Source organism: Phyllosticta capitalensis, assembly GCF_038381095.1.
Source record: "Phyllosticta capitalensis strain CBS 128856 chromosome Unknown BKA78scaffold_4, whole genome shotgun sequence".
NCBI classification, from domain to species: domain Eukaryota; kingdom Fungi; phylum Ascomycota; class Dothideomycetes; order Botryosphaeriales; family Phyllostictaceae; genus Phyllosticta; species Phyllosticta capitalensis.
Window position 1 is genome coordinate 16,264 of NW_027117442.1, and position 27,687 is coordinate 43,950.

General features: G+C 55.8%; 7 protein-coding genes across 7 annotated transcripts; 3 read left to right on the top strand and 4 right to left on the bottom strand.

Annotated features, from left to right (window-relative positions):
• Positions 1-1,181: 1,181 nt before the first annotated feature.
• BKA78DRAFT_330770 (DNA repair protein RAD50) lies at positions 1,182-3,932 on the bottom strand (the record flags this gene model as incomplete). The annotated part of the gene is made up of 8 exons (XM_066889815.1): positions 1,182-1,489; positions 1,536-1,793; positions 1,841-1,956; positions 2,001-2,363; positions 2,414-2,633; positions 2,680-2,958; positions 3,041-3,126; positions 3,805-3,932. 8 exons carry the CDS (start codon positions 3,930-3,932, stop codon positions 1,182-1,184), a joined length of 1,758 nt encoding a protein of 585 aa, XP_066744928.1.
• Positions 3,933-4,100: 168 nt separating this feature from the next.
• On the bottom strand, positions 4,101-4,974 carry BKA78DRAFT_109081 (uncharacterized protein). The gene has a single exon (XM_066882228.1). The coding sequence runs from the start codon at positions 4,776-4,778 to the stop codon at positions 4,134-4,136; it is 645 nt and encodes a 214-aa protein (XP_066744929.1). The 5' UTR covers positions 4,779-4,974; the 3' UTR covers positions 4,101-4,133.
• A 548-nt stretch (positions 4,975-5,522) lies between these two features.
• Positions 5,523-6,644, bottom strand: BKA78DRAFT_250270 (Alpha/Beta hydrolase protein; the record flags this gene model as incomplete). Its single annotated transcript, XM_066884552.1, has 1 exon — positions 5,523-6,644. One exon carries the CDS (start codon positions 6,642-6,644, stop codon positions 5,523-5,525), a length of 1,122 nt encoding a protein of 373 aa, XP_066744930.1.
• An 842-nt stretch (positions 6,645-7,486) lies between these two features.
• BKA78DRAFT_294243 (uncharacterized protein) lies at positions 7,487-8,349 on the top strand (the record flags this gene model as incomplete). The annotated part of the gene is made up of 3 exons (XM_066886314.1): positions 7,487-7,549; positions 7,598-7,707; positions 7,755-8,349. 3 exons carry the CDS (start codon positions 7,487-7,489, stop codon positions 8,347-8,349), a joined length of 768 nt encoding a protein of 255 aa, XP_066744931.1.
• A 423-nt stretch (positions 8,350-8,772) lies between these two features.
• On the top strand, positions 8,773-11,948 carry BKA78DRAFT_310477 (uncharacterized protein). Its single transcript, XM_066888125.1, has 2 exons — positions 8,773-10,178; positions 10,374-11,948. The coding sequence occupies exons 1-2, from the start codon at positions 8,811-8,813 to the stop codon at positions 11,784-11,786; spliced, it is 2,781 nt and encodes a 926-aa protein (XP_066744932.1). The 5' UTR covers positions 8,773-8,810; the 3' UTR covers positions 11,787-11,948.
• Positions 11,949-15,911: 3,963 nt separating this feature from the next.
• On the bottom strand, positions 15,912-19,038 carry BKA78DRAFT_109114 (uncharacterized protein). Its single transcript, XM_066882229.1, has 4 exons — positions 18,660-19,038; positions 18,512-18,609; positions 18,252-18,465; positions 15,912-18,204 (listed from the first exon to the last, which is right to left on the bottom strand). Exons 1-4 carry the CDS (start codon positions 18,834-18,836, stop codon positions 16,048-16,050), a joined length of 2,646 nt encoding a protein of 881 aa, XP_066744933.1. The 5' UTR covers positions 18,837-19,038; the 3' UTR covers positions 15,912-16,047.
• Positions 19,039-19,617: 579 nt separating this feature from the next.
• BKA78DRAFT_342493 (Ion transport protein-domain-containing protein) lies at positions 19,618-26,976 on the top strand. Its single transcript, XM_066890389.1, has 3 exons — positions 19,618-21,600; positions 21,646-25,431; positions 25,487-26,976. The coding sequence occupies exons 1-3, from the start codon at positions 19,891-19,893 to the stop codon at positions 26,582-26,584; spliced, it is 6,594 nt and encodes a 2,197-aa protein (XP_066744934.1). The 5' UTR covers positions 19,618-19,890; the 3' UTR covers positions 26,585-26,976.
• The last annotated feature ends 711 nt before the right edge of the window (positions 26,977-27,687 follow it).

Consider the following 27,687-nt stretch of genomic DNA (forward strand, 5'->3'; position numbering starts at 1 on the left):
TCCGCCAACTCGGATCAGCTTTTTCCGTCGATTTTGTGACCATCACCAACCATGACCATCATGAGTTTCCTCACGGTCATGTACACTCAAAAGACGATGCCTCGCAGCATTTGCCCAAAACGGCAGACTAAGTGGCCCAAAGTCCACAAAGGGTGGCTGAACGAACCAAATTTCTCATCTCTTCAAAAGACTCCTAGACACACAAGGTAAGCACCACAATTCCTACTCCCCACAATTATGCAGGACGAGTCTCTCACAGTCGCACATCGTCACGACATCCATCCACCAACTAGAGTCAGCCACCACCACGGGCGGACTCGTCTCATCCTACCCGCGGGTCCGCTCCGCCCTCGACAGATAACGGCGGCCGCCAGGGTCTCCGCCAGCGCTAGCCGCATGCGGCGCTTCGCGCACCCCCGACGTACCTGGCGGCGTAAACCATGTGAAAGTCGCGCGTGGGGTGCGGAAAGCTTGCCAGGAATGTCACCGAGTGGCCACCACTGACACTGCCGCCAGGAAGGCGCTTCGGATACTGCCGCTGCACATCACTCCCGTTGACGGCGTTGATTCTGTTCCAATCCCTCTGATGATCGACAGTGGCTCTTGGAGCTGCTGCGAAGTGCTGACTTGCCAATTTCGGCAGCATCTCTGTTGCCTTCGTACGAGGCCTATTCCCGAAGCAAGGGATGGATGGATGCCGTTGCTTGCTTGCTTGCGCCCTGATCTGATGTGACGGCCCCCGCGGGTGTCGTTCTTTGGCTATGGGCTTCCCTAGCATATGATGTGAGGGCACTCCGCACGCTGCTCGACCGCTCCTGCAGCGATGTTTACGAGCACCAGGCGTGCGCCAATGACTGATCTGCTGGGAGGCGATGGAGCTTGCTCCGCTTGGGTATGTGCTGCTAGTGTGTCTTTTTGCGGCTCTCCGCCTTGATCCGCGAGGTTCTCCAGACCACTGTTACTTGATGTTTGAAATTTGCAGTATCATGGTCACTCAGGCTCTGCGATGATGCGACAGTGAGAAATACGTAAGCGGTGCTCATGGTTGAGCGCTGCAGATTCGATGCACTGTAGCTGGATTCATGGCAGCTCTTGGGCGGACCTACACTCTCTCATCGTCACGAGAAAGCGCCTGGTCGAAATCCGACGTAAAATCATTTCAATAATTCAATGGCCAACGCTCAAACAGCAGCTACCAACGTCGCCTTGCCCTTGATGCTCTTCCACGGTACAAGGGGGCTGACCAAGGTGGCAACACCTGCCACAGCAATGGACAAAATGATGGCCGTCCGGATTCCTTCCATGTACGCATTGAGCACAGCATCCAACTCAGCGCCGTGGAAGACGCGTCGTATGTCGGTTGCGCCGGTGCCGACAACCTGCGCCGGATCGAGCTGGGGAGCTACCCTCCGCACGGTGCTGACCAGCTTGTTCGCAAAAGCCGACTGAGCGGCGCTGACCATGAAGGCGCCGCCCATGGTTTGGAAGACTGCTGGAGTCAGTACCCAGGTTATTTGGAGGATTGGAAGACTCACAGAGCAGCTGGGCCGTGGTGGATGACATGTCCTCAGGAGGCGATAGCGCCTGGGCGGCCATGATGGGTGCCTGGAAGCAGGCGCCGATGCCTACGCCGGCAACAATCTGGTACCCGATCCATTCTCCGGGCGAGGATTCTTGTCCGAGGGTGTACAAGAGGCCGGATCCGACGGTCGCTAGGACTGCGCCGAAGGGGAAGAGGATTGCGAATTGGCCGGTCACGGTGATGAAGCCTCCCGATGCGATGATGAAGAGGGCTTTTTTTTTTGTTAGTGTCGTCTTGGGCTTCTGGATGGTGACTCACTGATTGAGATAATTAGAGCAAGATTTCGCACTCCACTTTGCGCCGCCGAAGTATTCCGGATCGCTTGGAAGTAGATTGGGAGATAGTAGAGCAAGATGAAGAAGGAGCCTGCAATACTGCAACGCGTCAGTAAAGGCAGACTACCACACGCTTTACCTACAAGAAGCTGAAGAGGCATCCCGTCCAGACCTCACGGCGCCCAAGGATCCACGGCGTCAAAAGAGCGCGCGGCCCCTGCCACCACTCGATGACGAGGAAGAGAATGACAATCACGCCAAACCCGACAATCGTGCCAATGACATCGGCCGACTTCCACGGTTTGGAGACGCCGCCCCACTGAAAGGCGAGGAGCAAGCAGATGACTCCGCCCAGCACGACGAAGAAGCCGGGGATATCCATCTGCTTGATCTTCTCCGCCGTCGACGCGTTGCGGGCTTCTTCGGACAGAGATCCCGGTGGGCTCTTCAGAATGAAGACGATGATGGCGACTGCCAGACCGCCGATGGGCAGGTTGATGTAGAAGCTAAAGAGGTTGTTAGCAACGTCAACCGATCTCGACTAGATGGTCCATACCACCACCGCCATCCGGGGCCGTCTGTGAAAGCCCCACCGAGAAGCGGACCCACGACGCTGGACACACCGTACGTCGCGCCCATGATGCCAGTGAACGCGGGCCGTTTCTCCGGCGGAACGACAAAGGCAATGATGGTGTAGCAACCGGCCAAAACGCCGGCGACACCCAGACCGATGATTGCGCGACCGACGATGAAGGTGATTGAATTTTGCGCAATGGCTGGTATCCAGTCAGAAAAGCAACAGCAGTCAACGAGGGCACGTACCAGAGATCAAGCTGCCGACCTCAAAGACAAAAATGCCGACCAGGAAGACAGTCTTGAGGTCAATGTATTTGTAAGCCTTGCCCCAAACCGACTGCGAAGATGCGACGGTCAGAAAGAGGGCAGACCCAAACCAGCCAATGTCGTCGAGCGCGTGGAACTGATCGGTTACTTTGGGAATCGCCGTCGCCACGATGTTCATGTCGAGCGCCGCGAGAAAGGTCGCGAGCGTCAGAGCAACAATGACCGACCACAGCCTCCATCCCCGGGGATATTCTTCCTCTGGTGTCTCGGCCGTAGTTGGGGAGTCTTGGAGGACAGAGTCTTCGCGGTGGCTGCTCGTCAAGAAGCGCGGCGAGGCGACGTTGGAGGCAGAGCGGAACTCGTCGCTGCGCACATCGTCCTTTTCGCTCTTCTCCGTCGCTCTCGTCAGGGTCGAGTTGCCGCGTGCTGGCAGACTAGTATCCCCATTGTTACCAGGGGCAGAGGAATGTGACATGATGCGTAGCAAATGTGCGCAGAGCCGTGAGACGAGAAATTACAAGCAATTCCGACAAAAACGAAGAATGTGAAGCTGAATGAAGCCAGGCACAGGTACCAGAGGGTTCTTTAGTCGCGCGCCGATTTGGGACTTGGATTGCTGCCGAGGGTGCGTCAGCCAATCAGTTCAACCGCCAAAAGAAGGGTCTGGTCGAGGTGTTAGCAACTCACCAATCAAAAGGTGCCCCAAGATCTGCCTGCCAATAGTGTTTCCTGTGGGCTATTCATCTTTTTGCGCTCCAAAGCTTGATGGTGGTATGTGCTGGTTCGCCGATCTATACTACTGCTGCCTTTCAGGCAAACGAAACTCGGCGCGAAAAGCTTTCAATCGCAGCAAAGCAGACTTTATAAGTTGCGAGTTGCCTTTGGACTTTTGACAGAATGGATATGTTCGTATGCGTCGCGTATATACAATATGCTCATTCAATGCTCAGACGCGAGTGACGCCCGGCTTGATCTTTTCGAGGCGCTCCACCAGCTCATCCCACACCTTTTCAGCAAGTTTCTCATTCTCAGCGCCTTCAACGTTGGGCCCGAGGCTAAAACAATCAGCAAAACGCCAAAGACGAGGAGAAATCTTCAACTTACGGCGCAGGCCTGCAGTCCCAGACAAAGGCGCCATGGAACTCGGGTCCAAGCATTGGGGACACGGCTTGAACGAGAGTGCGACTTCCCACCTCGGTCGTGCGCGCGAACAAAGAGACTGCGGTGGTCATGACTTTCCTCTGGAGCCAGCCGACGTCGTCGCGGAAAATGTCGCTCGCGCAAGCGCCAGGCGTCATACAGTTGATGACGACGTTGGACTTTTCGGTCAGGGGGCTTGCGTTTGCCAGAGCGCGGACGGCGTATAGCAGCAGCAGTTTGGACACTTTGTACCTGCGACCGGTTAGAGAGAGCGTCGCATGATTCAAATGCACTTACCTATCACCCATGTCCGCCTTATCCTTCTGGTTGAGGGCGTCAAACACACGGCCAGGCTCATTCTTCTCGCTGAGTTTGGCAATGTATTGCAAGTCGCTGCCAACGAAGCTCAGACGGCCGCGAAGTCGGTACTTGGCGGCGCTTTCGCGCAGCTTTGGCAAGACCTCCAAACCAAGCAAGACCGCACCGATGACATTGACAGTGATGTGGCTTTCGTTTTCTTCGGCCACGGCCCAGTTGAACGTCAAGATGCCGGCGTTTTGGATGACGGCGTCCAAGCGTTCCAGGGTTTGGACGCGGGAGCCAAACTTCTTGATGGAGTCGTAGCTGGAGAGGTCGAGCTGCCACACTTGGAGACGGTTTGGGGCGCAGCCAGTGGTGTCGAGGAGGCTCTGCACTGCCGCGTTGCTCTTGGAGGTGCTGCGGACAGCAAGAATGACCAGGGCCGCGTTTAGTCTGATCAAATGCTTGACGGCCTCGAAGCCGAGCCCGGTGTTGGAGCCTGTTACAATGACCACCTGACCAGAGAAGTCATCATCTGGAGAGGGTGGAGTGAACAAAAATTGGGAATACAGAAGAGAAGTGATGTAGGGCATTGTCGCGACAAGGATAGACGAGCTTGAGAAAAAGGGTGTCAGCATTCAGGGAACGTCTTGCATGCAGTATTTGAGCAACACCAGATGGCGTCCTGGAACCGGAAACACATCGAGCCGAGCCAAGCTACTCGGCCGGCAACACATGCTGGTCGGCGAATTCAATGTGCTTCGTCATGCAGTAAGCATCGGGTCATCGCACAAAGCGAAGAATGACTTTGGGGCGGAAATATCGTGGCTGTAGTAGCTGAAATCCTTTGATCTTTCAAAAACGGACCGGCCCGTTGCATGATCAACGCTTGCTTTTCTTGTTTTGGAAGTGTCCCTTTTCCACGTATGTCAGCAAAAGCCACCTCGCGCTTCACTTCAGCCGAGCATGCGACGCGATTATGCACGCAGCAGGCGCTGTAAGCCATGTGCGCGCAGCGTTGCAACAAATATTGGGAGAAGTTGGACATGCTGGAAAAGTGGCGGCGGCTGTGGATTCCGATCAGGGAGTCCAGTCTGCCTTTTGTAAAGGTCTCTGTTGTGAGCCGCGTCGGGAACAAATTTTCCTACGCATGAAGAGTCTGAGGTGCAATGGTGCATTTTTGGGGTATCCTTTGCGATGTTTGCATGTGAAAAAGTACAACTGCCACTTCTGTCAATGGCAGCGCTAAATTAGCCACGATGTACCTGTTCTAGCGTTATCTTTACACGGCGGCGCCAAAACGCCATAGATCTTCCAATGTCAATACACCGGGGGGCGATGACGTGGTACCTGATCGTGGGGGCCAGACTCGGTACCAAACTCTACTTTTCAATCCATTCTCTCACAACTCCAGCAATTTGATCGCTGTTCTCCTCGAGGAAGAATAGATGTGCGTTGCCATAAATCCCAACGTGGGTGAGATTCAAGTAGTCGACCGAAACACCAGCTTGCCTGAGAAACTCCACAGTGCACCAGTCGTACACGGCGTGGTAGCTTGCCTGAGTCTGCAGAACCAAAGTGGGAATGTCTTTGAGATTGGCAAGTTGCCTGGGCTCTTGTGGGTCTTGAAGAGTGCAGTTGCCGATGGATGGGTCCGTAGATCCAGTGGTGACGAGACGAAACTGGCTCTCTGCACTGGTATTTGCCTGGATGGGCGGGTCGTAGGTCAATGGGGCGTCGGTCAATCCATACGGTCTGGCCGCTTCCTGGGAAAAGACTTGGTCGATGAATGGCGGTCCGGAGGGCTCCAGGGCTACTATTCTCTTTACAAGATTCGGTCTGGCGTCCGCTGCAAGCCAAACCATGATACCTCCCTGACTGTGGCCGACGACTGTTACCGGGCGACCGATCTGGTCAATGAGCTCAGCCACACCGGCCTGCACAGCAAGCTGTTGAGTTGCGGGATCATCCAGATACGCATTCGGGGCGAGCGATTTGTAGTACGTGTCGAATATGGAGTCACCTTTGGTTCCGTTTCCAGGCCACCTGGTGTGGAGTTTTGCTTGCGGCCAGAGGTTGAACTTTTCAGGAGCAGTATATCGGCTCGCAGCGTAGCGTGCGCCATAGGCAGTGAGGGTGTCGGAAGAATTGACAGGAGTCCATGGACTGCGGCCACGGAATGCTTGGTCGATGATGTAAACCTCGTAGCCCTTTTCCAAAAAGTAGGACGACCATCCAGGATTGCCGTCTGGCTTGTTGAGCCAATTGGTACCCGTCTGACCGCCTCCGTGGATGAAGATGAGCGGTTCAGGCTCGGTCGTCAGATTGAAAGCGGGAATCAGATGTTCGACGTAGACCTGGCCTCTGGATATGGAATCGCCAGAGGTCTCGCTGATATACTGGCCACTCGTGTAAAAGAACTCGCGGTAATGAGGTGTTCCAAAGCTCCTGCAGGACACGCCGGCGACTCTGAGGCCGAGGAGAACAGCTATGATTCCGCGCATTCTGCTGGGGTTGACAGTCGGAAGGCGTACAAGAAGAGGTTAAAATCAGCCGTTCAGCTGCAAAATGTCTTGTCCCAGGGCTCGAGTTATAGGACAAGCAAGCAGTGTCCCTTCTCCACTAATACTGAACGAGCCGTTTACCCCGCACTCGTACATGGCCAAGAATGCTCCTTGTACGGCTGGCTTCTATGAAGTCAACAGAGTTTTTGAAGCTTTTCATGATCCGCATCCTTGACCGTCCTGCCTCGACCAAAACAAATGCTGCCCCAACTCAAACAAAAACCTGTTTGGCATCAAGAAAGTTGCAATACAGAACTTTGGAGGCCGACAAACGCAAAGCAGGCCAAGACAGTGGCTTGAAATCCCCACTGAAAAGTCATCACGCCAAAGGAGAAGATGGGCAGCGGTGAATGGAGGCTCGTGGGGGCCGCGGAGGTTTCCAGTGTTCGCCGGAGTAGCGACCTTGGGCCAAGTGCCGGCTCCGAGGGTCTCAACGAGAAGTGATTTCCAGCGACACAGAGATGAGCGAGAGACCGGAGAGTTTCGACCAGAGGCAGACTAGGAGAATGCTTCGGATTGGTGTCGTCGGGTGGTGATGTTGAGGTGCTGGAGACGGACGTTTGCTCTGGCGCCAAGTCGTAGGGCGAACGCACGGGCCACAAAATGTTGGAGACCCGGTCCTCGCGCGCCCTTGTCCCTCCACCATTGTTTGCTCAACTCAACACCACTTTCAACACCATTTGCGCCGCCAACCCTCGCGCCCTTTGCACCCTTAGCCCGTCGACACTTGATCTCAATTCCTGCCCCCGACGAACTCTCCCCCAGCTCTCCGTCGCAAAGCAATGAGCAGCTCCAACACCAAGGTTCCCGATGCCTGGGATGACGATTGGGAAGCTTTGGCAGACGTATGACCTTCTTGCGGCTGCGAACGATTTGATCTGACGTGGAGGCAGAAGGAAGAATCCGTAGCTCCTCCTGCAACTCCAGCGCCCGCCAAAAAGCTGAGCAAGGCCGAAAGAAGAGCGCAGCATGCCGAGTTCAACAAGCAGCTCTGGCAGGCAGCGTCGGTACACCCCTCCATTCTTTTTGCCTGCACTCACACTCTCGCAGGGAAGCGCCCGCAGAAACGCCAATGTTTGTCGAAGCCAAGTCGGAAATTCCTCTCAAGACGGATATGAAGCCCGGCATCACACTGCTCAGTCGCAAGCCACCGCCCAAGGTTCTCACACGCGATCCCAAGACACAAAACGCCGAGGATGGCGATGATAGTGAGGAGGAAGCTCGCAAAAAGAGAGATGAAGAATTTGCCCAACGTCAAGCAAGGGCGCAGCGGGAGCGTGAGGAAAAACAGCGCAAATATGCGGAGGTGCGCGAGCGCCTGTTTGGATCGCCCACGCCCGAGGCCTCTCAAGAGCGGTCGTCTTCTCGAAATAGCGGGAACCGCAACTTTCGAGGCAAGGGTAGAAAAGCAGGCGACTCGGACGTCAACTCGTCTTCGGCAGATCAGTCACCCGCCCGCGGCCAAGCAAACTCACGGAGGCAGCTGTACGACCCAAACCACTCGGCCAAGCCAAACTCGTCGCGGCAAGACTCTCGTTCCAGGTCAGGAACTCCAAACAACGAACAGCAGCCAATTCGATCACCACGAGGGCCCGACAGTAGCGGCAGAGGTGGTTTTGCTCCAAGAGGACGCGGCCTTTCGTGAACCTCACGATGGTCCTGCGTGCTCAGTTTTTATTGGCCCGTCAACGATGGGGACGAATGCCATTTCTGGTTTTTTCGAGGATTGCCCATGAGCACTCCGGGCCCGAGAATTCACTATGCGCCAGTATTGCGACAACCCGTTCCAAATGACGCCCGCATTCCAGCGTCGCATACTCAACATGGCCGTCGAACCCCGTCTGACGTGTTAAGAATTCGATCCACCGTATCAAAAACCAAGATTTCGACCCATGGTAGCTGCTGCCATGTTGTTTAGACCAAGCATCTTCGGAATGTCTGCGTCTCCTAGGCCGTGGGGAACTCTTATTTACTCCAGGAATGCAAGGCCTTGGCCAGCTTTCTCGTCCCAGACGCACTTAATGCCGTGGTCTTCGGCCAAATCCCGTGTCTCTCCAAGCTCTTCCTCTTGTTCCTTGTCTGTATCTTTGTATCACATCTTTCACCATGGGCAAGAGGCTGCTTCTTTGCTTGGTGGCGCTGAGCGGCAGCGCCTACAGCGTCGCTGTACCTCCAGTTTTTGACCCAGTACCAGCCGTCTCGTCGGCCGCGACTCCTGCTGTGTCTGGCGCAAAATCAGCAATCCCATCCGCCACAAGCCATGCGTCGATTCCTCTTGCTCCTACCTCGCCGGCCGCAATCGACAATTCGACGACCAAGGCCATCTTCGTGGCGGGGATCCCAACGTCGTCCTTGATGCCATTGGCGCAGCTGCTCTCAACGATTGTGAACACCCTCATTGGGCTCATTACCAAGAACTACGCAGACGTTGTAGCTGTGACGAATGCCACCACCCCAATGGCAACTGCTGCTCCAGCGATTGCCCCTCGGGATCCTCAGGTCAACCTTGGTCCCCTCCTTGGCGGCGTCTCGAGCGTCGTCGCCATCACCCAAACCAACGCACTTGGACAAGTTGTGGGCACCGCGTTGGCCGCCTTGCCTCCGACCGTCAGCTCGGTGGGCAACCTTGTTCCCGTCACCGTCTCCTCGACAAAGTCCAACTTAAACTCTCTCCTTTCGAACCCGATTGCTGCCATCCAGGTGGCCATCAGCTCGCTCATTGCTAGCTTGTTCGGTGGTGCTGACCAATCAGCGCTGCTGGGCTCTCTGCAGTCGACGTTGAACAACCTTCTCACCAAGAGAAACTCTGCGCGCGACTTTAAGCGCCTCGAGAAGCGCCAGGAATATGCTCCTCCTCCCGAGACTCGCGGCCCCTACTCCCCGCCGCCTGAGGAAGAGGCCTCCCCTGCGTCTTCTTCACCTGCATCCTTCTCGCCAGTTTCGACAGGCTCTGGTTCCGCCGAGGCCGTCACTCCTGGTGTCATTCCTCAGCCAGAGTCCCTGACCCCTCTCCAGGACGTTCCCACCTCTCTGGCCGCTCTGGACTACGCCGGCTCACTCGCCGTCGCCAGTGTTCCCCCCTCGGTCTTGAGCTATGCTTCCACTGCCGATCCCATTGCAGAACTACTGGCGTCGACTACTCTTGGTGCCCTTTCCACGCCGTTCCTGGAGCGTCGCCAGGCCAGCGCAACGGACAAGGCCCCCATCGCCTCAGCTCTCGACAACCAACTCTTAGTCGCCAGCATCCTGAGCAACCCCAACCTGAACCCATTGGCAAACCCCCTCATCAACCCTGTGGCCAATCCCATTTTCAACCCAGCTGCCAACCAGGCAATCAACCCTCTGGCCGACCCCTCGGTGGCCAACTCGATTGCCGCGTCCGTCGCCAGCGGATTCGTCGACACGGCCCAAACCATTGCAGGAGATGCTGCTTCTGCCGCCACGTCGATCGCAGCGTCAGTCGACCCCTCGCTTGTAAGTGACGACGACTATCCTTGGCTTTTAGAAGGAGTTGATCCCTCCGATCCTTCGTACATCGACACCCTTGACACCGACGATGATAACTACGACGCGGAGGATGCTGGTCTGGGCAATGGCTTCTTGGATTGGAGTCTCGGCGATTATGACTCCGACAACGTGTATACTAACTGGTATCTGCCATACCTTCAGATTTCGACTCCAGAAGCAGACTTTCCCATTCCCACCGTCGTCTCCCTCCTGCCGTCTTCGGTTCCTCCCGTCTCCTTTACGCCTACGACTGAGTACTATCTCCCGACGACGCCCATCACCAACTACTTGTCCTCCATCAACCCCACCATTGCGTCGGAGATGTCTGTCATCGCCCCCACGCTTTCACAAGGAGTGGTTCTCGACAAGCGTCAGCTCGCAGCGCTCTCTTCTTTCGCGAGCCACGTTCAAGACACTCTCCCTTCGAGCATCAAGCTTGCGCCCTCGGCCCTTGCCAGTGTCGCTCTTGACAAGGTCACCAACCCCATGGAGCTCCTGGCCAAGATGATTGCCGCCCAAGCTAGCCCTGTGCTCAACGTCCTTGCAAGCCAGGTTCAGGCCGTTCCCACGGCTGGCGCTGCTCTCGTTGCCGCTCAGCTCAGTGTGATCCAGCCTCTCCTGTCGGCCATTCCCTCGGCCGTCAGCTCCGACCTTGCGCAGGCGACGAGCGTTGCTGGCCCTGCGTTGGGCCAGATTTCGGGGGCATTGGAGGCTCTCAAGTCGATTGACATTCCCAGTGCCATTGGCGAAGTCGCCAGCGCGGCTTCGGCCGTCGCCGCTGATGCCACCCAGGTTGCGGCCAAGGACGTGCCCGCCGTGGTCAGCGGAGCGGTAAGCAACATCTCAAGAATTCTCCCCACAGCCACGGCCGTCGTCTCGGTCGGCAACCCTTCTAACCCCGTGGCGGCGACGGTCTCGGCGGCCATCCCCGGCGTCGCCACGGTCGTGGCCGGTGCGGGAATCAGCGCGCCGCCGGGCAGCAGCCTGAATCTGCGCCTTCTTCCCACCACTCATGTTAGTGTTGAGCCCTCGGAGGGCGTAGAAACTAGTGCTGATGATGAGGCAGGCTTGAAGGAAGTTGCAGAGAGCAGTAGCGGCGGGCCGCTGTCGGGACTGACGGGGCTCTTCTCGTCGCTCATCCCGTCGGGCGCCGCGTCGTCGTCGCCGTTGGCGCAGCTGTTGCTGCAGCTCCAGATTGCCCCCATTATGTTTTTCCTCCCCTTGCTCCTGTCCAACCCCCTGGCGGTCGGCGGGTCTTCGCTCAACCCCCTTCTTTCGTCCTTGTCTTCCTCTTCTTCTTCTTCCTCTTCTCTATCAGACTCCTCTTCGGTGTCCTCCAACCCCTTGGCATCCCTCTTCTCGGCCAACCCGCTCTCCTCGGTACTCGAGTCGTCGGACCTGCTGCTCTCGCTGCTGGCCGACTCGAGCTCAAGCGTCCTGGGCGACCTAGCCGCGAGCCTGTCGTCCAAGGCGGGCGACCTATTCAAGTTGACCATGGAGGCGCAGCTTGAGGCGGCAAAGTTGGGCGCCGAGGTCGCCAAGGTGTTGATGGACCCTGTTGCGGATTCTGCGTAGTTGTGTTTTGCTTCGTTGTTGTAACATTTTTCTGCTGTGTCGTGTTGTCTCTTTTTTGTTCTTTCGGTCTGCGCGAAAAGCGGGGGAGAGTGTGGGGCTTATGTAGTGTAGATGTTGTAGGAAGAAGGAGTGAATGGGAAAAGTGATGGTCGTCGGTGATTGCATGTTGTGTCTGACGTGCGTGACTATTGCGTGCGTGCACTACTGGATGAGGGCGACCGTGTGCCCTTTGATGCCGTCTGCGATTGAATCCAGAGAGCCAAAAGTTATTGATCGGTAAAGGGAGGCCAGTAAAACAAGAGAAGCAGAGAGCTTGGGCTTGATGAACGCATGGACCCGACGTGGAAGTTGGGGAGCTGGCGGTCGGAGAGCAAGAGAGGAGAGGTATTTTCGCAACCACGAAAAAGACAGGCACCGATGATACAAAGTCACGAGCCTCAGGTGAAGGCTTTTTGAGCATAAAAACCTCCTTTCTGGCACTCACGACCTTCCCAACTTCTGCACCAACAACGCTTCCTCTGGTCAAGTGAGGATTAGTACAGATGGATTACTGTTGTCTTGGTTTGTGTCGCGATTTCAGATTGTGGCATGTTACTTTTACTTGGACAAGGACTGACGGCGGCTTGTCTTTGATTTTTGTGGTTCTTAAACGGTGAGGTTCTACATCTAATTAGGATGGTGTTGCGCGTCCCCGAGTCAGCGGCGAAGTGCGGCACCATCATGCCGCACGCAAGTTGCTGCAAATATACTAGGCAGAGTCTCCTTGCTTTGCCAATGTCCCTGCGGCGACAGTGCAGGTGAGTTAGAAGGTGGGACAGGACAAAGTAGGCGTCTTTGGTGGCTCTTGCAGATGTCCAGACTATAGAGTCTGGATAGGTTGCAGTAAGCAGGAGATAGTGACTGTCTGAGCAGGCCTTTATACTCTTCTCTCTTCCTCCAGGCAGCAGGATCGAGAGGCTTAGGCGGTCACGTTGGCGAAGGAGGAAGCGAAAGGGGGAGTCCGAGTCACGCGGTTTTGCCATTTGCGGCGGATTAGGAGAGTGGTGCGCTTGTGGTTGTTTGCTTCTGGGGTATAAAAGTGTGGCTACTTCTCGTTCAGTCCTCATTTGACAAGCAGATTTAAGTTTCTAGCTTCATCACAGCGGCGACTAGAATACTGCCTGTGGGACTATGTCGACTTTGTGTCCCTTTGCCTGCTCCCGCAGAGGTTTTTCCTGGTCTGCTCCTGCGGGCGGGTTCCGGTTTGTCGTTATAGGAGATTTTGAGTGAACATTATGCGAAGATGGTGGCGTTGATCAGTTTGCTAAGACAATGGTGGTTGAACTGCTCAGTCTGCAATGATTCGTGAGACAACAAGGATCGAGCAAAATTGTTCGGCCACCAACCAAGAGAAGAAGTGAGTCTCAATGCGTGAGACGGACACCACGCAGTGGGTTAACGCACTGTGCGTTGTCCCTTTGCGCACAACGACTGACGCGTAGCGAGGAAGACGATTAGAGCCAGGAAGAGGATAGCTTTTATACCTGCGGCACTATCACAAGTCCCGGAAGTCCCCCTGATACCTTAAGGCTCCAATCAACCGTTTCGATGCGCGTGACTGATGACGCAAGATCTAGCTGCGAAGCCAGTCACCTGTAGATTGACCGCGCGGACTATAAATCTCTACAATTCTTAGTTCGGTCGTCTGCAAGAACTTGGCGACAGTTGCAGGAGGAGGCGTACTTCGTAGTGGCAAAAAACTGTGGGAGAGGAGTCCTTGTGCGGCATTAAGGGGCTCTGGACCTCTGAGTAGTTGTGCGCACCTTAGGCTCTGACGCTGCGCATCGATATATTTGGTATACGTTGGAGTACAGCATCGATGAACAACGAAGACGGTCCAACTAAACAAGAGCAAGCTAAATTCAGGGGCAGATCTCGCACTTTGCGATTCTAGGGAAGACGAAGAAAACAAACAAGTGGGTTGGCATGCAATGTGGTGAAAGAGAGCAAAGTGTTCTTCTCGGTATACTGGGTGAGGAAGTTGCTGCTCTTCCCTTGTCTGCTGAATTCAGGAGGAGGGGTTGCCAGGATTTTATACCCCTTTTCGCCGCTGTCGCCGCACATGACGCCTGCCGCGTGCCTTCCCTTTCTGGCATACCCACCGGACCGATAGCTGCTTCTTCTAGATCGAAGGGTATAAAAGCACGACGACTTCTCTCCCTTTTCGCGACAGGGAAATCCATCCTCATGGGCAGTGCCCCTCGAGATTGATGATACTGTCTTGTGCCGTTGTGGCTCTTGCCTTAAATTCGATGACAGTCTGGAATACTTTTTGCCGGTCTTTGTCGCTGCAACAGCCTCTTTGATTCTGGGTCTCGGATCCGCAAGCAGTTGCAGCGTCGCATCTTGGTGTAGACTATCCACCTTGTGTGCCGACGATGAAGTTTCTCAGTAAAAATTGGAATTTCCAGGAGTGACTCGTGCGTCAAAGGCAAAATCCCCAAAGACGGCAGAAAACAAACAAAAGAAGTAGATCACGGGTACAGTCGTCGAGCAGACAAGCAGACGACCAGTAATGGATCCATGCTCTCTTGATGCCTCCGCATCCGCCGCGTCGCAAGAGCAGTGTCGAGCTGCCTGGATCGCCAGAACCACGTCGTTTTATACCCAGCGGTCAGAACGCAGAATTTTGCATGCGCTGATTCATTTCGGAGTCGTGTGCGAGATGGATTCGTGAGCAGTTCTAAATGGACTAATCACGCGGCAGGAGCGAGGAGCGCGTGATCGGAAGGACAGCCTGCGGCTGCAATTGCAGTCGTAGTTGAAGTAGTTAGGTATAAATTGCTCCCTCTTTTCACTGACGGCTCCTAGCAAGACTCTTGTCACCATCGGTCGACTTAATACGAGAAGCACATGGCAGATTGTCTACATACTACTTTCTGCTTTTGCTTTTGTCGTTCCTCAGTCCAAAAGCCCCTTCAACTCAACAAGCAAAACAATTTCGAGCAAAGGCTGAGGGCGTCAAAAGAAGACAATGAAGAATCGTCGCAGCATGCCATAGTGTTGTCGAATGCGCAATCACCGTGCTGACTAGACCTTTGCAAAGCCAGCGGACAAAAGGTCAAAGCAGAAAGAAGCGAAAGCGACAGAGTGGAGGATGGCTCCGTAATCATTGCCAGAGGCAAGGACAGAAATCCAGTACATTGACTGTCTGAAGCAAGAGACCTATGTTAGGGACGTCCATGTGCAGCCAACAGGCAGCAGCGGGAAGAAAGGAAAGCTTTTTATACCGTCAAGCGGGAAGGCAGACAATAGACGCAGATACCGTACTCATCGCATGACACTCTGGTCATCTGCTCGACCCCTGAACCACTGCATCCCACGCCTCCGCGGCCGAACGACCAAGTACATAAAGCGCCTAAAGTCCCTCTCCCTCTCGCATTCGACAAAGACCTGCTTGTCTTGGTGACTTACAAGCCATCAAACAGCGGACTTGTTTTGCTTGCTTCCAGTGACTTACACAGCATTTACTGTCTAGGCTTTTGGTTTTCTACTTCACTCAACCAAGTGCAAGAAATCTTGACCTTGGATCAGGACATCAACAGAATGGCAATCATCACACTTGCACAACGGCGGAGCTTTTTGACATTTGATGGTGATGGAGATAAAGACATTACCACCTGGCAGCTTACCTCACCTCACCTTACCTTACCTTCCTCGCTCCTGAATCTACAACCAAGCCATCACCTACTCCATCTAACTTACTACAACCACCTCCCTCCCGTCCCCTCTACTTTCCGAAACCTACAAGCGTACTCCCTTCTCCCGTTTCTTCTTCATCATCCTCCGCCCAAACGAGGCAAGAGGCCGCTCGCAGCAGGAATGCGCATGTCACGGGATGTGTGCCGGGGGGTAAGTTGGGATATAGATGGAGGAGAAGAGGAGGGACGAGGTGATGGATTACCGGGCCAACCAACCACCACATTAGCTAGACAAGATGCCCCAAGGTGACCTCGCTCTAAAAACATTAACATTTGCTTTTTCTTTTGCTTCCTATCGGCTATTCGTTCGTACGTACGTACGTCTATCCCCAACTTAATCGATACACGCAAACCCCCAACACCAACCCCGGTCTCGAAAGAGCACGAACGACGCAAAACGCAACACAACCCCAATCAATTGGTTTGACCCTAGACCCCCCAAGGAACGCCAATCAATCGCCAATCAGTCGCCTCGCCGAGGGCTCTAATCGCTTCTTCTGTCTGTCTGTCTGTCTGTTCGCCTAACCAGCACCACGGCCAGGCTCAGCACCAGCACCAGTCGCACCACCGGCACTAGTGCTCTGATTCGAATGCGAGTTTGAATTTGCCACCGCAGCAGCAGGAGCGACAGCGGTGGCATGATTCATGTTGTTTGCAGGAGGCCCAACAACGCCGCCGCCGCCGCCGCCCTGTCCACCAACACCACCACCAGGCAGCGGCAGCGTCTGGTGACTGCCCGCCGCGTAGTGGTACTGCTGTTGTTCCGGCGCCTTCTTACTCGGCGGCGTAAGGATGGGGGGATTGGCGCTAGGAGCGAGGGGCGCAATGGGCGGGAGGACGACTGGGACAGGCTGCGGCGGCGGCGGCTGGTGATGGTGGACAGCAGCGGGGCCAGCACCAGCAGCACCAGCAGCACCAGCGACCCCCGCGCCGCCGCTCTGACGATGCAACGCAGCAGAGTGGGAGGCGTCGTGCTTCTCGGGGGAGATGCCGCCGGCGGCCGCGGGGAGCAGGTGCGACGAGCCATGAACAAACTGCTGCGAAGAGGGCGAGTGCGAGAGGTGGTGGTGGGGGTGGTGCTGCTGCTGGAGATGCATCGACGGGGGCGACGAGGCCGGCGCCGCGTGCTTCATGGGCGAAAAGGACGGCGTCTGGGCAGCCTGGGGAGGAGGATATGCGGGATTCGGGCTGGAAAAGGGGGGAGGGTTGAAGCGGGCGTAGCCGTTGGACTGGCCGAAGGGCGAGCTGGCCGGGCCGGACGCCGACTTGGAGGGCGAGGGGGCGCCGTAGCCGGCCGAGATGGGGCGGGATGGAGACGTGTCGTACGCGACGGGTTGATGATGCAAGTGATGGGGGTATCCAGAGGAGCCTTGCGACACTGGACGGCTAGGGGATAGTGCGACCTTGGTGACATGGCCGTTTTGCTGCATAAACTGGTGGTTTGGTTGCCAGTGGGGATGGTTGCCCAGAGGAGGCGAGGCTGCCGACTTGATGTCGGATGAGTGAGGCGGCGGAGGAATGTGCGGGTGTTGATGGTGGATCCCTGGGGGCCCCGACGCCTGCCCTTGGGGTGAGAGGCTTGGACCATTCATCAGGCCGTTCATGGCGGTCGAGGGTGGTTTGGCTGGGGGAATGTTTGCCTTGGTCGCACGCGGGGAGCCCATATGAAGCTTGAGAGGGGGAAGCTTGGGCTCGTCCTTGCGCTTGCAGTCGTTGCAGACAAAGTGAAAGTCGTCGCGCTCTGCGTCCTTTTGTGCGATTCCATGACACGCGCTATGTTGCCAGACGTTGCACTTTTCGCAGGCTATGCTATGGGAGCCGTCGTCGACGTTTTCTCCGTGCACGCCGCAGACTGCGCAGTCAAAGACCCAAGTCTCCTCCTCTTGCATCTTCTCCAACTCCTTTTGCCGCCGTTGCATCTCGGCCTTGAGATGGCGCTCCGAGAGGCGGGCCTCGTTCTTTTCGGCCTTTTGGCGGTCCTCTTCGAGCTTCTTGAGCTCCTCCTCGTGGAGAATGCGCCTGACCTCGCGCTCCTTGAGCCTTTGCTCGCGTGTCATCATCCGAGACTCGCGGTCCTCTTCTTGTTTCTTTTGCCTCTCCTGCTCCTTGCGCGCCATTTCCAGGTCGGCCACACGCTTCCGCGCGGCCTCTGCAGCAGCTTCTTCCTCCTTTTGCTTTTCCTGCTTGATCGCAAGCCTGCTCGAGCGCTTGGCATGGGCCATCTTTTCGAGGTTCTCGAGTTCTCTCTGCTTCTTGGTCTCTTGCGCGCGCTTCTTTTCGGCCGCCTCTTCTAGAACCGGGAGTATCTCGCTCTGGAGCCGCCGAACCAAATCCTTTTCATTTTTATCCCGACTCTTGCGAAAAGACTCGATAAAGTCATTGTACTCGTCCAGCGTCACAGCCACACACTCCCAAGTCATGCCACCAAAAGTCTCCAACTCTTGAGGGGCGCTCTCGTCCACGGCAGGCTCCTCCTCGGCCGCGCTCTCGTCGTCGGTGGTGGAAAGTCGCCTGCGCTTGCTTGCGCGCGTGCCTCTGGTCTTTTTGGGTTCAGGTTTGGGTTTGGGTTTGGCTCGGGGCGGGGGCGGCAAGGGCTGGGCGCTGCGACGGTACAGACGGTCGTCGTCGAGGAGGTAGTAGGTCCTGTCGTCCTTGTCCCATCCAAACTCTTCGACGCGCTACGCGTGTTAGACAGCGGACCAACCAGCATAGCCGCATTACTCACCCATGAAGTTTGTTGCTTCTCGGTGAGGCCCATCTTGTCCTTTATGCGGTCCGCGTTGCCCAATGTCCAGACGGAGAGTTGGTGGAGGACGCGAATCTTGGTAAACGTGTCCATGTCGTTGAACTTGATAGGCTCTTCTTCGACGCCAAAGGGATTCCGTTGTGGGGCCTTGGCAACGTACTGTCGGCGCGCATATTCGTCAAATATCTCTGGACTGGCAGAGGTCAGCACAGCACGGCGAAAGGGGGACGAGTACTGACGTCAGGCCCTTGTGGGAGGAGACGTATTTGAGGAGGGCGAGGCCTACTTCGGGCAGGCGTTCGGAGGTGGTGGGTTTGAGACATTCTTCCTCGAGAAGCTAGGAAGAGTCAGCAGTGATGTCGGGCAGGTAGACGGAGGCAGCGGTACGTCAATGTCAATGTCTTGGCTGATTTTGACGGCGTCGCCAAAGATGTGGATGTACTGGTGGAGACAGGCAAACTCCCACAGATTGCGCAGTTGCTGGAGCTTGGAGGGAGGCTGCGGCGCTGGTGGGGCTTCGGCTTCGGGTTCGATGTCGCGGAGGGCGCGCTTTCTGGCGGGCATGGTGGTGACGGCGAAGCGTGCCTTGCGGCGACGCGTTGTGAGATGTAGACGGAGGGTGAGGTGGAGTGGTGGAGGGACCAGCCTCGGAGATGTAGTGATGGGAGAGGAAGAGTGAGTACGTGTGGCGGTGTGGGAGTGGTGATGGAGTGGAGGGTTGAGTGAGGTGATGATGGGCCAGAAATTAATCGTCACGTCTGGCTGGCGATGGACTGCCGGTGGATGCACACAGACTCAGGAACGCGGCGCGCGCTAGGGCTGGCTTGGCATTAGAGGGGAGATGCCTGAGGCAACATTCTGCTGACTTATATTCTCACTTCTCACATGCGACAAGAGCAACTGAGAGCGACGAACGAAAATCCCCACACATAAGGATGACAGTGGTCGTCCAGATGCAAGTCACGGCGAATAGTAGCCCACCAAAATGACATAGTCATGGTGGTAGGCCTATCATCTGTTTGGTGTTTCATCCCACAAACGTGCCAAGATTGGCGACAAAAACATGGACGATGTCCCTTTTCAGCAGAAACGACGGCGTATATAGTCGACGGCACAGTTCTGCAGTGACGGCGTCGCCGTGTGGCTCAGTCGGCAGCTAGCCTCTATTAATATGTGGTTTGAAGTGGTGTGGCGCGGCAACGAGCGCTGGGTCCCTGAACTGAACCTTGAGCCGCTGTAGCTTCGTATGCACAAGGAAGTGGGACGCGATCGCCATGCCATGCCATGCCACAGCTGCGACCTGAACTAGAACTCTCTTCCTCTTCTCTTCGTCGACATCCACCGACTCTCACCCTCTTCCCTGCGACCCTCAGCTTGTCCCTCGCCCTCGCTCGCTCACTCCCCAGTCCCGTCGCTACCACCACCACCACCTGGCCAGAGACCCCTCGCCAGACAGACCTCCCCTCGTCCTCCGCCGCGCACAGATCCACCGCACCACTGTTTACCCCAGATTGTCGCCAGTCTCTCCAGTCGCTCGCTTTCTCTCCGGTCGCCCGTCCAGATGAGGCCCTAGTGCTCCAAAAAGAAGGAGGGAAACGTCGCTCGTTTTTGCTTTACCATGGCCGACCGGGATGGCTCAAGACACGGTCGAAACGACTCGACGCCTCAGGCAATACCTCTGCAAGACCTGAACCGCCCCCCTGATGCTGATGCCACCGACGGCGCCGATTCTCCTCAGCCTGCGCATCGAAGGACCCTGAGTGAGCGCGGCCGCAGCTTGCTCAGAGGCCGCGACTCTCAAAACGCCAGGTATGCGCCGCTGCGCGAATCCAGCCCGCCCAGACAAGACAATCGGCCAACTCGCCCAAGCTTGACCATACAAGGACTGCGCCCTAGGGAACCAAGCTCGTTGAGCGAACCGGGCCATGTTCACAGCTTCGCCGGCCTGTCGTTTGAAGGTGACACCTCTCGTCGCTCCGAACCCTCGTTGATAACGCCCGGAGACCCTCGCAGCCCGCCCGTCTGGCTACATCCAAGTGAATCCACGCCGTACATGTCGCGCGTTTCCGAGGAAGATGACCCTGCGCGAGGGTCAAGCGAAGACTATCAGACTGGCACCTATGATAAGCATCTTTCGCCCACAGTCGGCCAGGAACCTACCACGCCCGCCACGCCCACCGGCGAGACCCGCTCGAGTTTTCAGAGCGTCAACTTTCTGACACCAGAGAGGAGTTCTGGGGGAGCTGGCAGGCTCGGCGATGATCTCAATCAAGCAGAGGCGGGGCAGTCTTTGTCCCCCAACCTCGGGAGATCGGGCTCTGGTGGCCGCGGAAGGTCTCTATCGCCCGTCGAGTCTCCGTTGAAGCGAGCCGGTACCATGATGCGAAATATTTCGCAGCGTGTCGTCAACTTGAGTAACGAAGCCGACCTGATCGAACGGAGCATCAAGCGCAAGACTTCGCAAAAGGACAAGCCTGCATTGGATGAAGAGGAGGACAGCGGCGAGTACGATGTGCAAGACTTTGGTAATGATGGCCCACCACCTTCGCCACGATCTCCAATGTCTCCGCGCTTCCCGCCATCTCCCATTGAGAAGTCCCCAAGCACGAGGGTGACGCCGGCGTCGTTCAATTGGAAAGTGCAGGCCAATCCATTGAGAGGGAAATCAATGGGCATCTTTCCGCCGGACAATCCTGTGCGCATGAAGCTTTGCGATATCCTCACACATCCCGCAACCGAGCCATTTCTTCTCGTCCTCATCATTACTCAAACCATTTTGCTAACCATTGATGCCGCTCGCGACGTTTACCAATATCCTCGACCTCAAAGATGGGGCGACAGCTGGATCGACTACGGCCTCTTGACGCTCTTTGTCTTTTACACGGCCGAGGTCGTCTGCCGCATCATCGTCTCTGGCTTCATGATCAATCCCGTAGAGTACAGCACGATAAATCGGCAGATTGGAATAAGACAGGCTGTTATGGACAAGGGCAAGTCTCTCTTCAGCGGACCGGACCGACAGCCCTCGGTGCGAGGACAGCGGCCGTCGTACCTCAACCAGCAGCCACCTCTTCTGCGGTCTTTTACAGCAACGACAATGGATCCCCACGACCCCGCCAACATTCGCCAGCAGCAACGCGTACGTCTTGCGCACCGCGCATTCTTGCGTCACTCGTTCAATCGACTCGACTTTGTAGCGGTCGTGTCGTTTTGGATCAGTTTCGTCATTAGCGCGTTTGGGCTAGAATCGACCAGCCATGTATACGTGTTTCGCATGCTTAGCTGTTTGCGTATCCTCCGTCTCCTGGGACTAACGAGCGGCACATCGGTATGATCCCTGCAACGAGCCCTGTTCCTGAGCTAACTTGATCAGGTCATTCTTCGCAGTCTAAAAAGAGCTGCGCCACTTCTCGTCAACGTCGGCTTCCTCATTGGCTTCTTCTGGCTGTTGTTTGCCATTATTGGTGTGCAAAGCTTCAAGTCCAGTCTAAAAAGAACCTGCGTCTGGGTTGATCCCATGGGCAAGCAAGAAAACTACACCAACTCTGAACAGTTTTGCGGTGGTTATGTCAATGCTAGTGGCTATGAGCTTGCCTGGGTCAATGCCGAGGGACTGCCTGGGGCCAGCTCCCACAAGGGCTATCTCTGTCCCTACCCCTCGGTGTGCGTCGAAGGAGAGAATCCAAACAACGACACTCAGAGCTACGACAACATTTTCAACTCGCTGGAGCTGGTTTTCGTCATCATGACCTCCAACACCTTTTCCGATCTCCTCTACGACCTCACCGACAGCGACTACCTCGCAGCGGCCTTGTTCTTTGCCTGCGGAATCGTCATTCTTGCCCTCTGGATGATGAACCTCCTGATTGCCGTCATCACTTCCTCTTTCCAAGTCATTCGTGACGAAAGCAAGACGAGTGCTTTCACTGCCCAGCACCTCGATGAGCCCCTGAGCGACGATGATGAAGCAAGACCGGCCAAGAGGACGAGCACGATTCAGCGCGCTTACCAAAAAAGCTCGCCCTTTTGGATCCTCATCATCGTCTATGGCCTCATTTGCCAGGCTATGCGCAGCGCAGACATGAGCGACAACCGCAGACAACTCATCGACGTCTCGGAGACTTTTGTCACATTCATGCTGCTGGTTGAGATTATTTTTCGCATCATTTCGGACTGGCGGCATTTTCACTTGTCCAAGCGCAACATGTTTGACCTGCTGCTGGCAATCGTCACGTCGGTGATTCAGATCCCCGCCGTCAGGTCCAACCACGAGGCATACGCCTGGATGACAGTTTTTCAAATTCTGCGAATCTACCGCGTCGTTTTGGCCGTCAAGCTCACCAGAGACCTCATCCAAACCGTTCTCGGCAACGCCAGCGGTTTGCTCAACCTCATCTTTTTCGTGTTCCTCATCACCTACCTCGCATCCCTATTCGCAACGCAGATTTTCCGCGGTGAGATTCCCCAAGAGAACGACGGCGAAACCATTGAAGTCACCTTCAAGACTCTGTTCAATGCCTTTTTGGGCATGTATCAACTCTTGTCGAGTGAAAACTGGACCACGATTCTGTACAATGTCACCAACTTTGAAGTTGGCCACGATACGGCGTGGATCGGGGCATCATTTCTGATCATGTGGTACATTCTGTCCAACTTCATTGTCCTCAACATGTTCATTGCTGTCATTCAAGAAGGCTTTGATGTGTCGGAGGACGAGAAGCGCTTGCAGCAGGTCAAGGCATTTCTCCATCAGAAGCAGCAAGGAGATGGCACAAGCGGCAACCTGTCGCTCTCGACCATTTTCAAGCTCGGCCAGGCTTCTGCTCATCGCAGGGACCCGCTCGACTACGGAACCGCGGCCACGGAAATGTTGCTTAAGGATGCAGTGGTACGCGACTTTCTTGACGAGCCGGAACAGCCTCTTTTGGACCACGATGGCAACCAAGCCGAAACGGCGCACCACCAAGACACTGCTGTCAAGGCGGGCGTCATGTCTCGCATGTGGAGTTGGTTTGTCAAAAAGGTCTGGCATCGCGAGCCGAATCCGTTCTATTCTCGTCTGGAATTCTCCAAGGCGTACGAAGACCTGGACGCGAGAGAAATGGCCAAGGAACTGTTTTCGGCAACCGAGCGGCGCAAAAAGGCCCAGCGAGAATATCTGTTGAAGCATCCACGGTACAACACTTCCCTCTTCCTTTTCAAACCACACAACCCCATCCGGACGTTTTGCCAGCGCATCGTAGGGCCAGGTCGAGGAGACGAGCGCATCGAGGGAGTCGCGCCATCAATCCCCGTGTGGTATGCTTTTTCGGCATTCGTCTACGCGGCCATTGTTGCCATGGTTCTTTTAGCCTGCATCACGACCCCAGTCTATCAAAAAGAGTACTTTGACACACATGGGTACACTGACCTCAATTGGTTTGTGTACACCGATCTTGGCTTTTCCATCCTCTTCACCGTCGAGGCCTTGATCAAAGTCATTGCCGACGGCTTCTTCTGGACCCCCAACGCCTACTTTCGCAGCTCGTGGGGCTTCATCGACGGTGTCGTGCTGATTACGCTCTGGATCAATGTTGGCACGCTTCTGATGCACGAGTCTTCCATTTCGCGTGCCGTCGGCGCCTTCAAGGCTCTCAGGGCGTTGCGTCTCTTGAACGTGTCGGACAGCGCCAGAAACACATTCCACCACGTCATCATCCGCGGCGGATGGAAAGTCCTTTCGGCTCTGTTCGTCTCACTGAGCTTCTTGATTCCCTTTGCCATTTACGGATTGAACCTCTTCAACGGGCAAATGTACTCGTGCAACGACGGAGACTCGGGGATTGTGGACCTCCATGATTGCGTTGGTGAATACAACAATACAGTCTACAACTGGCCCATGTTGTCGCCTCGCCAGGCCGCCAATTCCTGGTACGACTTTGACAACTTTGGCGACTCGCTCTTCATCCTCTTCACCATTGTCTCCCAAGAAGGATGGATCGACGTCATGTGGTCTGCGCAGAGCATCACTGGCAAGTTTAGACAGCCCGAGGACTTTGCATCTCAAGGAAATGCCGTCTTCTTCGTCGTCTTCAACTTGCTCGGCGCCGTCTTTGTGTTGACGCTGTTTGTGTCTGTCTTTATGCGCAACTACACCGAACAGACTGGCGTTGCGTACCTGACGACAGATCAGCGTTCGTGGCTCGAACTGCGCAAGCTACTACGACAAGTGGCCCCGTCAAAGAGGCCGTCGTCCAACAAGAAACGCGAAACATGGGAGGAGTGGTGTTACCGTCGAGCAGTGCGAAAAACGGGACGCTGGCAGAGACTCGTCACTTTTCTGCTCCTCGTGCATCTGCTCCTGCTCTGTCTGGAGTACTACCCTGAACCGTGGGCTTGGGAACGTACCAGAGACTACGTTTTCCTGTTCCTCATTGGACTCTACATGGCCAATATCTTGGTCCGCATCGTCGGCCTGACATGGGCACGCTTCCGACGCAGTGCATGGGACATGTACTCGCTCGTCTCTGTGTCGGGCGCGTTCGTCACGACGATTCTCCTGCTAACCAACTTTGAGAACCGGACCTATGTCCAGCTGCACAAGCTGTGCCTGGTGTCGATTACGCTCCTGCTGATTCCCCGGAACAACCAGCTCGACACGCTGTTCAAGACGGCTGCAGCCTCCATCACATCCATCGCCAATCTGCTCGCGACTTGGTTTGTGCTGTTCCTGGTGTTTGCCATTGCCATGACACAGGCCTTTGGTCTCACGCGTTTCGGCGAACAAGAATCCGGCAACGTCAACTTTCGCACCGTCCCCAAAGCGCTGATTCTGCTCTTCCGCATGTCCTCGGGAGAAGGGTGGAACCAAGTCATGGAGGACTTTGCGTCGATCGAGCCGCCGCTCTGCACCGTCGGCGTTAGCTACTGGGACGGAGACTGCGGCAGCGCCGAGTGGGCACGCACGCTCTTCATTCTGTGGAACATTCTGAGCATGTACATTTTTGTCAACCTGTTTGTGTCGCTCATTTACGAGTCCTTCTCGTACGTGTACCAGCGCAGCAGCGGCCTGAGCGTCATCAGCCGGCAAGAGATTCGCAGGTTCAAGCAGGCGTGGGCAGAGTTTGACCCCAACGGCACGGGATTCGTGCCAAAGGACAAGTTTCCCAGGCTACTAGGGGTAAGTTTTCTAACCATTGAGGATTCTAAATCATTGATGTTTCTAACTCGAGCAGGAACTTTCGGGCGTGTTTGAAATGCGCATCTACGACGGCGACTTTACCGTGGGTCGCATCATCGAGGACTGCAGCAAGCCGCAGCGGCACTCGAGCCTCCCGGTCGGACTGAAGGAGACGCCCGAAATCGACCTGGACAAGCTCAACGACCGGCTCGCCGACCTGCCCATTGACGAGATTCGCAAGCGCAGGAACCGTGTCAACCGCTTCTACGAGGAGATTCTCAACGGCGCCGACCCGGACCGCGGCGTGCAGTTCACGTCGCTCCTCATCACCCTGGCGCACTACAAGGTCATCAACGAAAACAAGAGCCTGCGCCTGGAGGAGTTTTTGCGCCGCAAGGCCCGTCTCCAGCGCGTCGAGGAGTCGGTGCAGCGCAAGACCGTCATTGGCTTCTTCGACACGCTGTACTGGTCGCGTCGCTTCCGCCGCGCGCTCGAGGCCAAGCGCGCAGGCCGCATGGTCTCGGTGCCGCAGTTCGAGTTCACCATGGTCGAGGACACGGCATACCATGGCGCAGGTGGCAGCGGCAGCGGCACGCAGTCGCTCGCGCGCACGTCGTCGCCCACGCCCTCGCTCGACCCGCTCAGCTTCGACGGCCCGGCGTTTGCCAATAACTACTTTGACGGCCACCGCTCAGCCAGTCCGCCCGCCTTCTACGACGCCGGAAGCGTCCGCAGCAGCCGCGCAAACAGCATCCAAAAGACGCCCATCCAGAGCCGCGGCAACAGCATCCAGGCCTCGCCCGCCAACTCGCCGCGCCACTCGCCCGTCGTCGAGAGTGCGGAACCCGAATGGCAGCTCGCGGCGGCGCTCAACCTGTCGCGCCCGGGCACGCCCGCGTCTGCTGGGGGCGGCGGCGGCGGCGGCAACGCGACGGCCGGCGCATCGTCCGCAGACAACTTTGGCGAAGGCACGAGTGCCGCAGGCGCAGGCGGACTCGGTCGTTCGGCGTCGGGTGCGAGTGACAACGGACGAGAGAGACCTGAGAGCGATGTTTCGGCCCAGGATGTGCTTGATGTCTTTGCGAATAGCGCGTGGGGCCAGAGTATTCGCAAGAGCTTCTCGCTTAAGCGGCCGGGGTCGCAGTGGCAGTAGGGGTAGGTTTTTTCTGGAGGGGGGATGGATTTGTTCTTCTCTTTTGGGACTTTGTTGTTACGATAGAATTGGGGACAGGCTGCGATAGAAAGGCTGCGCCGGTTAAGGATTGGTTTCCACGGATGGATGGGGGGATGGCATTGACATCAATTTGAAAGAAAGGTCGATTTGATGGGTGTGGGTAGTTGGGCAGGTGGGTAGGGTAGTAGGGAGAGCATAGCGAAGGCGTTCGTTCTACTATTGACTTTTTCTTCTCCTATTATGTGGATCTACCTTGGTCGTCTGGTGTTTGTTGGGCTGTTGACTACTATGTACCTTTCTGTGCCTAACATGAAAGAGGTAATTGACCATGTCGCTGCCTACCTACGTATGTATGCCTTGCAAACATGAGAACTTCTTCGAAAAGCTGATCGACCTCGTCTGAATTAATAATGTCCGTTCGGGCTGTTGTTGGATGCTCGAGGCACGCATCCAGACCTTATTGTTCCTCTTCTAGGGGCTGGTAGCCTACTAAAGGAGACGACATACTCGGACACTAGACTGAATAGACTGGACTGGACGGGATGTGATGGGATAGCAAGGGATAGGGAGGCTGCGTTGCGCGCGCGGCATGGCTTTAGTCTGCTACATGTGCGATGGATTGGTGGGTTGGTAGGTAGGCAGGTAGTTAGGTGCGTATGTAGGTAGGTATATAAGAGATGAGCATAGTAAAGGTTGTTTTTCTTCTTTTCTACAATCTAACCCGGTCTTAGGGCATTTCGTGATTTTCGTTCGTCTAGGATTTTTTGGTGTTGCACAGGATACGCCTGACAATCGTCATCGTTCTTCAGACCATGTACGTATATCGGCGACCACTTCGTCAATATGTATTACCATGCGTCCGATTGTTTTGTTGGATGATGTGGTCGAGAGAGGTGGATATGCCTTGCAGTTCCTTCTCTGGGAGCCAGCGGGCGTCAAATCATGTCAACCATGATGCGGTCGTGCATGGTTCCTGTAGCAAGGGCCCCCGCGTTTCAGAGTTGTGGCCGAGCCGAGGCTGGCCCATATGTACGTCGATTTTAATTGCCGCTGCGTTGTAGCGAGGAGCGTGTGTGTGGCGG